At 50.9% G+C, this 10,827-nt stretch overlaps 1 protein-coding gene across 1 annotated transcript; it reads left to right on the forward strand.

The window, feature by feature from the left end:
* Nucleotides 1–187: 187 nt before the first annotated feature.
* On the forward strand, nt 188–9,278 carry MTA2 (metastasis associated 1 family member 2). Its single transcript, XM_079102168.1, has 18 exons — nt 188–650; nt 1,347–1,414; nt 1,717–1,810; nt 3,360–3,477; nt 3,610–3,673; nt 3,854–3,971; nt 4,256–4,358; nt 4,618–4,717; nt 4,883–5,071; nt 5,176–5,250; nt 5,367–5,425; nt 5,905–6,002; nt 6,127–6,266; nt 6,752–6,980; nt 7,173–7,262; nt 7,737–7,855; nt 7,962–8,110; nt 8,461–9,278. The coding sequence occupies exons 1-18, from the start codon at nt 623–625 to the stop codon at nt 8,624–8,626; spliced, it is 2,007 nt and encodes a 668-aa protein (XP_078958294.1). The 5' UTR covers nt 188–622; the 3' UTR covers nt 8,627–9,278.
* Nucleotides 9,279–10,827: the final 1,549 nt, after the last annotated feature.

Here is a 10,827-nt window from a genome sequence, read left to right on the forward strand (position 1 = left end):
GCAGTCGAAGCTGTAGGGCTCCAGAAAGGAAAGAGTTAAGCTCCGCTCCTCTCCGGCTCTCGGAGGAGGAGCCGAGCTGCAACGGAAATAACCGAGCGCCGGGCCGCGGCTGGCCGAAAGGAGCCGAGCCCTTTCCGGAAGTGGCCGATCTGTGGGGTCCTGCTCTCCGACCTGAGCCGAGCGCCGGGCCTTGTTCTCCGGATCCGCCGAAGGTGTTCCGGAAGGAGGCGAGGCGGGCAGGGCAAGCCTTACCCGCGGCCGGCAGAGCCCAACGTCTGGTGGGACTCGGCGAGGGCGGGGGAAGCCGGAGCCTGGCTCCGGTCCGGCAGGAACGAGCTCATTCCGGAAGAAGCCGAGAGGACCGGCGCCGGCCTCGGCGTCCCGGGCGTGAGGCGGTAGCAGCAGCAGCAGCAGCAGCAGCAGCAGCAGCAGCAGCAGCAGCGACAGCGCGGGCCAGAATGAACCGCGACGGCTGAGGCAGCGGAGCTGCTGGCTGCGCAGACCCCACCGCGACTCCCGCGAAGCGCCATCCCCACGCTGCGGGCTTCGCCTCGAGCCGAGCCCTGCCCCCGCGAGCCTCCCGGAGCCCTTTGTGCGGCCGGAGGCGGCGGCGGGAACGGCCATGGCGGCCAACATGTACCGGGTGGGGGGTGAGTACCCGGCGCAGAGGTGCGGGGCCTGGGGCGAGAGAGGTCGTGGGCCGGGACCCGAGAGGCTCGGCACCCGGTGGCGCAAGAAGCCACGTCTGGGGCGGCATGGACTGGAGCGCCGACCGGAACCGGAACCGCGACGGCGACGCGGTCGGGCATCTGGACTCCCGGAGGGCTGCGGGCATCCTCGACGGCACTCTGGGGCCGCCTCGGGACCCCTGGGCCGGGAGTGGGCTTGGGAAACTGGGTCCGAAGGGGTTGACAGTGCAGCGACGGAACCCGAGGGCTAGGGCTTGGCCACCGGCGAGGGAGCTGCCTGGAGGTTTCCTCTTCAGGTGTTTTGTGCACCTTGGTTCGCAAAGTGGGGGGCAGGAGGCTCAGTGCTAGAGTGAACAATTACTCGCTTTGCCGACGTGGGTGCAACTCCATCGTTAAAGTTGTGGGGACTGCAGGGGAACCCCTGCTTCTCATCACTTTCTTAAGTCTCACTTCTGAGCGAAGATCTGATTTTAGAATTAAGTGTGGCAGGGGTGGGAGGCATCCTTGTTTTCTTAGTGTCCACTTCCACATCTCCGCGTCCCTTCTACCTGGACCCTTGTCTCTTTTTGGCCCACTCAGGCTGACATTCCTCCTGGTGCTCTGGCTCTCCCACCTCCTCTTCTGATCTTCCCGGTTCTTCCCCACCCCCCCCTACAGATTACGTCTATTTTGAGAACTCCTCCAGCAATCCTTACCTGGTTAGACGGATTGAAGAGCTCAACAAGGTGAGTCCAGCAGAACCCACTCCCTCATCCCAAGGGGTCTCTTTCTTCTGGGGTCTCTAACTTCAGGTGAGAGAAGATCCTATTTTTAGTACCCATTCATATACATTCATTCATTCATTTGATGTAATCAGGAAAGGCTATTCAGAACTTAACTGGGAACTTTACTGTCTCTTGGGGGACAAAGGCAAGGGATTTGGAAGTAGGTCCCTTAGTAATTTATTGACTGCTGTTAGTCTTTTCTTTAGGCCTTCCACTTTCAAATGATCAATATTCACTACCACGTTTTTTCCCCCCTCCTTTAGACTGCAAATGGAAATGTGGAAGCAAAGGTTGTCTGTCTTTTTCGACGAAGGGACATTTCTAGTAGCCTCAACAGCCTGGCTGATAGTAATGCCAGTGAGTGTCTTCATTTTCCTCTTCCTCCTCTTCCCCTTAATTTGAGGTCTGGGCATGTCCCTACAGGTTTTTCCCCCGGTAGCATGCCCAAGGCAGGGGTGTGAGTTTGGGGGTTGGGAAGTGCCTTATTGGTGGAGGGAGGCCTGTTTTTACACGTTGGGGTTGGAAGCAGGGTGGTGAGAGCATGATAAGAAGCCAGACTAGTGTGTGTGTGTGTGTGTGTGTGTGTGTGTGTGTGTGTGTGTGTGTGAAAGAGAGAGGGTGGGGGGAAATAGTGTTTAGATTGGGGATGGGGAAGAGCTTAAGAGAAGCAGGGCACTTGGGGGATAGTTGTCCTTACAGTTAAGACAGGGGGTAGTGAGTGAAGGTCAAGGTGAAGAGGAAGAGATCATGAGAAGTCTGCATAACAGGGGAAGCAGGCTTATTTTGTAATCACAAGGTGATGGGAATACATTGAAGGGAGAAAATAAGGGGGAATGTGGTGGGAAAGTTTTCTTGCACTTTTTCTTCTTGTTCACCACTTTCATTTTCCCCTCCTATTCATTTAATTTTACATCCTTCTCGTTTCCTTTGGCCTTATCTTTTTTTCTCTTTAAATTCTCATCTTTTAAAATTTTTTTCCTTTAGTTTTCCTTAGCTTCTTTTTCCTTTCCTGCTTTGATTTTCTTTCTTCTTCTTCTTCCTGTTCTTCCTTTCTAAATTATTTTGCTTTTTCCATGCTGCTTTGGTCGTGAAGGGGTTAATGAGGAGCTGGGCTTACCAAGTTCCCTGGCCCTTTGGGGTTTCCAGTCCCATCTGGCAGGGGCTGACCTTGGCCTTGTCCAATCAGAAGGGGTGTGGGGGGTGTGGTCCCCCTTGCCTTAGTACTGGGTTTCCGGAGCACACAGGCTAGGGGCGGAGCCTGCTGCACCCCCCCCTTCTCCCTGAGGTTGGGAACAATGCACCAATGAGCCTGGGCCTGAGGCTGTTCTACCCCCTCCCACTTTGATTGGCACTCAGCCAGGTTAACCCTTTCCACCAAGGTTTCAGGGCAAACTGCAGCTCTTTGGGAAGGAAGTGTTGGCACTGGCTTGAGAGGTGCTGTCCTTGAAAGCCCCACAAACTATTATTAGCCAAGTAGAAAGGGAGCAATAGTTAGGGTTGCATGTGATGTTGTAGAGTACAGAATCTCCTGAAATCTGAAAAGAGGAACTAGTAAACACAGCTTTGTGTGGTATTCTTTCATCTTGCTGGGTTCTTGGACCTCAAGCTAGTTTAGAAAGAAAGAGCCAAGTGTGATATTCTTGCTGGATCTGGTGTAGCAGTATTTGTGCTTTGAGCCACGTCTAAACGTTGGTAGCCGGACATGGGATGCATTTCTATGGCATTCTTTGACTCACAGTTTTTCTTAATGAGGCATATAGCTAATAGAGAAAGCTGGTAGGTAAGGGTAAGATATCTGGGAAAAGTGGGAAGAACAGCTGAGCTAGGAAATGTTTTTTCTGGGTTAGTTTCCAAGGTGCCTTCTTTCTCACTTAGTTTCTTTCTTTTTTCTGCCTTGTTGCCCTAGGGGAGTTTGAGGAGGAATCAAAACAACCAGGGGTATCGGAGCAGCAGAGACATCAACTGAAGCACCGGGAACTTTTTCTATCCCGGCAGTTTGAATCATTACCAGCTACCCACATAAGGTATGGGATGATCAGGGTCAATGTGTCCTGCATGTACTTCTTTAGAAGATGGAGTGGGGGGTGGTATATTGGAGGTGGTGTGGAGAGGAATGAAGGGCTTATCCAAGGTGTTCTATAACCTGTTTCCTGTAGGGGGAAATGCAGTGTGACCCTCTTGAATGAGACAGATATTTTGAGCCAGTACCTGGAAAAGGAGGTGAGAAGGAGGTATCAGAAGATAAGGGAGGGGAGTGGGTGTCACCACTAAAAGACAAAAGTAGGACAGTGAGGAGGTAAAGGTTGACAGACTGCCTGTCTTGGGACCTCTGGGTAAGCCCCACTGCCCCCTGCATTCTCGGATTGCTGCCCTGTTTACCTTCTCTCTCCCCATCTCCAGGACTGCTTTTTTTATTCACTGGTGTTTGACCCTGTGCAGAAGACACTTCTAGCTGATCAAGGGGAGATCAGAGTTGGCTGCAAATACCAAGCTGAGATCCCAGATCGCCTAGTGGAGGGTAAGCACCAGGGGAGACTATATGGCTACTGGGTTATCTAACTCCCAAAGGCACTTTTAACATCACAGTCACAGTGACATGCCCTGGAGTGTGTAGTACACACAGTCTGCAAGGCTTTCTGATGGAATGGGTCCTTAGGAACCTGAAAGGGAGAATTCTCTGAGTTTAGGTAGCTGATGGACTCCAAGTAGGGGAAAAGCAGGAAGGAAATGCTATTGTGAGTGACCAAGACATCAGTTATTCTCCCTTCCCTGTCCTTGATGATACCATCATTTGTTCTTTAGGAGAATTGGATAATCGGAACCAACAGAAGATGGAGATGAAGGTCTGGGATCCAGACAATCCTCTCACAGACCGGCAGATTGATCAGTTTCTCGTGGTGGCCCGGTGAGGGGTGGGTGGATGGGGAAGATGGGCTGGGGGAGGTGTGGACATAGTTCTGAGTCCTACCCATTCTTGCCTCTTGAGAATGAGCTGCTCAAGGCACCACAGTAAGGATCAACGTGGGGACAGGCAGGAGAGAGCAGTGAACATATTGATATAAGGCTTTGTTTTTTTGGCATGGGTAATTTTCTTCTTCTCTGGTTTAACTCCTCAGCCTTGCTTGCATGTTCTTTTCTTTTTGACTTCTCAATCTCTTCCTTAGAGCTGTGGGGACCTTTGCGAGAGCCCTAGATTGCAGCAGCTCCATTCGGCAGCCAAGCCTGCACATGAGTGCAGCTGCTGCTTCCCGAGACATCACCCTGGTGAGCAGAAGTTGGTGGGTAGTTGGGCAGGCGCGGCTTCGAGTGAGTCTGCAGAGCCTGGGGATGGGAGAGGAGGGTGTCTCGGGAAGTAGGAATATTTAAAGAGCACTAGGCTGGTGGTACTGAGACTTAAGTTCTCAGCCTTGTCCTCCACGTCCCTTGTAGTTTCATGCCATGGACACGTTGCAGAGGAATGGCTATGACTTAGCTAAAGCCATGTCGACCCTGGTGCCCCAGGGGGGGCCAGTGCTGTGTCGGGATGAGATGGAGGAATGGTCTGCCTCTGAGGCTATGCTATTCGAGGAGGCCCTGGAGAAGTATGGGAAGGATTTCAATGACATTCGCCAGGATTTTGTAAGTGGATGGGGCTAAAAGGAGAGGTGGGAGAGGTGATGGGTCAGAGCACCCTGACCTGGAGCCAGATACAAGCTCATCTTTCTTTCCTGTCCCCTTCTTAGTTGCCGTGGAAGTCACTTGCCAGCATAGTTCAGTTTTACTACATGTGGAAAACCACAGACCGGTATATTCAGCAGGTATGATCTGGGCTGGGGATGCTGGGCCATGGTCTTTTGCCTGCCTCTGCCTTTGAGTTGATGACATCAACTCAAACTGCCGAGAGCCTCTGATTCTTCTGTTTCTTCCCTTGCAGAAAAGATTGAAAGCAGCTGAAGCAGACAGCAAACTGAAACAGGTCTACATCCCCACCTAGTAAGTATGGTAGGGAGGGGAGCACGGCATGTTTTCCTTCTCTTCCTTCAACCTGTGCCTTCCTCAGTGGTTGGGGGTAGGTAGGAGGCAGAATCAAATTATAAAAATGGGGGCTGGGGACATAGCTCAGTGGTAAGCACACACGTAGCATGCATGAAGCCTTGGGTTTGATCCCAAGGACCAAATTTTTTTTTTATTATGTATATATTTTTAAAAGCAATCCCAACCGCTTGGGAGGCTGAGGCAGGAGGATTGCATATATGAGGCCAGCCTCAGCAATTTAGTGAGCTTCTAAGCAACTTAGCAAGATCCTCTCTTAACATAAAGAAAAGGCCTGGGGACATAGCTTAGTGGTAAAGTGCCCATGGGTTCAATCTGCGGTACCCCCCCCAAAAAAAATTAATAAATAAAATAAAAAGGGTGGAAATGAATTATTTTCCTTGACTGCTTTTCCCCATTTCTCTTTCTCCCTTCATTAGCACAAAACCAAACCCTAACCAGATCATTTCTGTGGGTTCAAAGCCTGGCATGAATGGGGCTGGATTCCAGAAGGGCCTGACTTGTGAGAGCTGCCACAGTGAGTTCTAGGGAGGGACAGGGATGGCAGGGGTGGGGGGAGGCCTGCTCTGGCCCATGTCTGAAGAGCTCAGGTAGCATGTTTCCCACCAACAACCTCCTTCCTCCCCTCCCTGCTCCTGTAGCCACACAGTCTGCCCAGTGGTATGCCTGGGGCCCACCCAACATGCAGTGCCGCCTTTGTGCTTCCTGTTGGATCTACTGGAAGAAGTACGGGGGACTGAAGACCCCAACCCAGCTTGAGGGAGCTGCTCGGGGCACCACAGTAAGGATCAACAGTGGGGACAGGCAAGATAGCAGTGAACATACTAATATAAGCTTGAGGAAAAGGCCAGAATACGCACCTCCTTTCATGGGGATGGTTTGATGGGCAGGGATACTTGATAGTATTGGGGGGCCCAGTATATTGGGTTGGCAGTAAAGGTAAAGGCTGGGTATGGTTCGTGCCTATAAACTCAGCTACTCAGGAGGCAGAAGCAGAAGGATCACAAGTTTGAGGTCAGCTTGGATAACTTAGTGGGACCATATCTCAAAATAAGAAGGGTTAGGGATATAGCTCAGCAGTAGAGCGCTTGCCTAGCACATGAGAGGCCCTGGGTTCAATTGCCAGTACTGCAAAGGACAAAAAACGAAAACCAACCAAACAAAACAGATCAGGCATAAATAAATAGCCCTCTGCAGGTATTGGAAGAAAGAAGGGACCCTTAGTGCCAATCTGCAGTCTCCCTTTTTCCTATGCCCTTCCTCCAGGAGCCACACTCAAGGGGACATTTATCCAGACCTGAAGCCCAAAGTCTCTCCCCCTATACTACCAGCGCCAACCGGGCCAAGCTGCTGGCCAAGAACAGGCAGACTTTCCTGCTCCAGACCACGAAGCTGACCCGTCTTGCCAGACGAATGTGCAGGGACCTGTTACAGCCAAGGAGGGCTGCCCGACGACCCTATGCCCCTATCAATGCCAATGCCATCAAGGCAGAGTGTAAGGGCGTGAATGGTGGGGCTAGTGGTGGGCTCAGGGGTGCTCCAGCTAGATACCAGTATTTCTCTGGTGATTTAATGACTGTAGGGATAGTAAGCCACAAAAGTGTTCTTAGGAGATTAGACATGATTTCTGCCCCAGAAGAGGTCTGATTAACAAAACCCCTTTGGAATCTTTCCTCTTTTTCTGTAGGCTCCATTCGACTTCCTAAGGCTGCCAAGACTCCACTGAAAATTCACCCTCTGGTGCGGCTGCCACTGGCAACGATTGTCAAAGATCTGGGTATGGGATGGGGAACCATACTGGATCCAGGGCTTGTAGAGGATGTAAACAGTGGTGTCAGGTTCCCAGGCCTACTGTGAAGACTTTCTCTCATTTTTCTTTCCCGCTGATTCCAGAGAGATTTAGTCTTAACAGGCTACTTTTGTGGTTGTGTATGTTTACTTATTTATTTATATTTGTGGTGCTGGAGATGGAACCCAGGGCCTCATGCATGCATGTTAGGAGGCATGTGTTCCACCATTGTGCTAAATCTACAGCCCTGTAATGCTTTTTCATATATGTGACCTGATTGGATTACATCATGTTCATATGATTGTTTTTGGAATATTATTAAATAGCTTCCCAGAGCCTTCCCCCATCATTATTTTTGAGAATGCTTAGGTAAACTGCTGGGTCCAAAGAAATGAGGTGAGAAAGGGAAACTGCATAGGGAGAAGGTGCAAAAGTTCAATTTTATTTTATTTTTCCTGGCAGTGGCCCAGGCACCTCTGAAACCAAAAACACCTCGGGGCACCAAGACACCAATCAACAGAAACCAGCTGACCCAAAACCGGGGCTTGGGAGGAATCATGGTGAAACGGGCCTATGAAACTGTGAGTTGATAGACTGGTGCTGGCCATGCTGAATTGAGTGGACTTTGTTTCTGATAGGAATTGGAGGGGGACTCCTCCCTCATTGCTCTACCCCATCCTTTTCCAGATGGCAGGGGCAGGGGTCCCTTTCTCTGCCAATGGAAGGCCTCTGACCTCAGGAATTCGTTCAAGTTCACAGCCAGCAGCTAAACGTCAGAAATTAAACCCAGCAGATGCTCCCAATCCTGTGGTGTTCGTGGCCACAAAAGATACCAGGTAGGGATACCATAACAAGAGGGCTAGGAGGTTGAGTATCCATCCACTTTTTTGGGTACGGGAACTAGGAGTTTCTTTTTTTTTTTTTTGCGGTACTGGGATCGAACCCAGGGCCTCGTGCTTGCAAGGCAAGTACTCTACCAACTGAGCTATCTCCCCAGCCCGGAAATAGGAGTTTCTGAGCAAGACCAGCTCCAGGAAGACTAGATGCCAAAAAATAAATAAATAAAAATGGTGCCAGAAAAGAAAGGTCTGGAAGGAAGAATTACAGTGTGGAACATGGGGTTTCACTTAGGTGTCTAATGAACATTCTCTGTCTTTTCTGTTCCTGTCTTGCTCTTTCCGGCTAGGGCCCTGCGCAAGGCTCTAACTCACCTGGAAATGCGGCGAGCTGCTCGCAGACCCAACTTGCCTCTGAAGGTGAAGCCAACGCTGATTGCAGTGCGGCCCCCAGTCCCTCTACCTGCACCCGCACATCCTGCCAGCACCAATGAGCCCATTGTCCTGGAGGATTGAGCATCTGAGGGGAAGGGAGGTGGGCTGAGATAGAGGATGGGTGCCTAGGGCACCCAAACCTCCCTTCCCTTTAGTATCAAAGGGAGTGAGGAGTGAGAGTATGGGAGCAAGTGCATGTGTGTCTCTGGAGGGGTTGGGCGCCCTCTGGTGCTACCACGTTGTAGCTTGTCCCCTTCCCATGCTTCTCCACACTTGTGATGGAGGGCAACCTGTAGGAACTTGGCCCGTGTGGGCACCTAGCCTAATTTGGGGAGTAGGACCCACAATTGTTTTGGACAGTTTGGGGGGAGGGTTTTTTAATTTTTTAAAAATTTTGCCTCCCTTTGTGAAAGGGGATGGGGGAGGGGAAGAGAAAACATGCCAGGTGGTGGTACCTGGTTGGGGGAGGGGGGCATGCACTGCCATGTCTTTTTTTTTTTTTTTTTTCTAATGGGGGCTTCTCTTCCTGTCCGGTGTCCGGACTTTCCTAATTGGAGTTTGAGGCCCCTAAACTGGCATCAACCCCAGTCCATGCTCGCTCTTTCTTCCTTCCCCTTCCCCATCTGCCTTTTGTACGCCAATCTTGGAAATAAAGATCTTTTGTCCGTTTTTTTAACCTCGGATTCTGTAATTGGTTCTTATAGTAACAAATAAAAAGCTGTTTTATTCAGCTACTCCTGCCTCAGCTGTTCTCTCCCATGGGTGTGTGTGTTGGGGTGTTTTTGAAAGGACAAAGGACAATAAAAAAGGTACAGATGGTGCTTATCCTGGGAGCAGCTTTATGAGATGCAACCTGAACTGAGCCTACTTCAGCTAGCCTTGTGGGATCCCAACTGTCCCCACAGCTCCCAGTGGTGCTGGAGCCCAAGCATCATCTTGGCCAACATTCATTCAAGAAAGTTGAGATAAGTTGGCTCCCTGATGGCTGTAGACCTCCATGGCAAGGGGTGTGAGGGTGCTTCTTCCTCTTTTTCCAGCTCCTAATGCTCTTCTCAGGGAATTCTAGGAATTGCTAGCAGCTAAGGTAAGATATAGCCCACCTTGGTATGTGTGTAGGATAGAGCAGGATCTTACCATCCAGCTCAGTGGAGTATGTGTACAGACTACCGCTTTAGGACCTTCAGGGCCAGCCTCAGCAAGTGCCTGTGTGTGTGCGTGTGGTGGGGTGGGGGGCGGTCATGTGCTCTTTCCGGTCTTTTCAGGTTTGGGATACAGACTGATTGCCTGAGCGGGACTCAATAGGAAGAATACTTTGGGGAAAAAAAATCCAGTCCACTCTGTGGAGGCACTCCTTTTGAAACGGTGAATGGCCTCAGAATTGACTTGATCACAGACCTTGATTTTCTGCCTCAGGTCCGCTGCTCTTTGCATTATTCAAAGCTGAGGGCTGATAATTACAGCACCAGGTTAAGCCCACTTGATAATCCTTCCATCTCATTATGGTCCCTGCTCCTAGGCCCTTCCCAGCTCCCGTTCTCTGTCTTTATTCTACACCCGAGTGGCATCTGGAGGAAGTGACCACTATACTAGTTTGGGGATTAGCAGCACTTTGCCCCTCCAATATCATCACTCGGCTACCACCATAATCATTTCCGTTGCATTGCTTTGAAGTGGGCCGATGTCTCTGGAGACTTGGTACATCCCACAGTCCGCTACTGCGCAAGTAATGAGCCTGGCTCGGGACTGTAGCGAAGTGGTTGTGGCCTCGTGAAGGCCAAAAGGTGCCCAGTGGGAGCAAAGCTTCCCAGTGAGGACTAGGAGGCCGACCTGAAACACCTGTTTGGCGGAACCGGATAACAGAGGAAGCAAGGGCAGCCCCCGAGGATATTGGAGTCCCTGGGCTCCGTGGGGCAAATGATTGAAGGATTCCCATCTTCTGTCTTAATTAACTGGCTAAATCGGGGGTTAAGGGCAGCCATGCTAGGGTCACTACAGTACCGAGAAGGAGCGCATCATCCCTTGGCAAGGAAACTGATCAGCTGTCAAACAGAGGGCCGGGAGACGCCAACCCGGTGCCAGCCTTTGTGACTGCCTTATGAATATTCACGATTCTTTAATCCAATCAACGCCGGAACAAGTCAGAGCACATCAATCGTGATCGTTAGATGGGCGGTTAGTCCTAAAACAGGCTAGAAACGGAACCCTGAGTCGAAAGGGTAGGTTTCCCGAGGAGTGTGCTTGCGCGGTTGGCAACTTTACGTCACTTCCTGTCGGACCGGCGG

The sequence above is a fragment of the Sciurus vulgaris genome, assembly GCF_902686455.1.
Source record: "Sciurus vulgaris genome assembly, chromosome: 11".
Classification (NCBI taxonomy): domain Eukaryota; kingdom Metazoa; phylum Chordata; class Mammalia; order Rodentia; family Sciuridae; genus Sciurus; species Sciurus vulgaris.

Bases quoted from the DNA above. Each gene is read 5' to 3' on its own strand.
- MTA2 (XM_079102168.1), top strand. From the start codon at position 623: ATGGCGGCCAACATGTACCGGGTGGGGG. The intron at 5,072-5,175 runs GTAAGTGGATGG...TCCCCTTCTTAG, and splicing joins ATGACATTCGCCAGGATTTT to TTGCCGTGGAAGTCACTTGC. The intron at 6,003-6,126 runs GTGAGTTCTAGG...CTGCTCCTGTAG, and splicing joins GACTTGTGAGAGCTGCCACA to CCACACAGTCTGCCCAGTGG.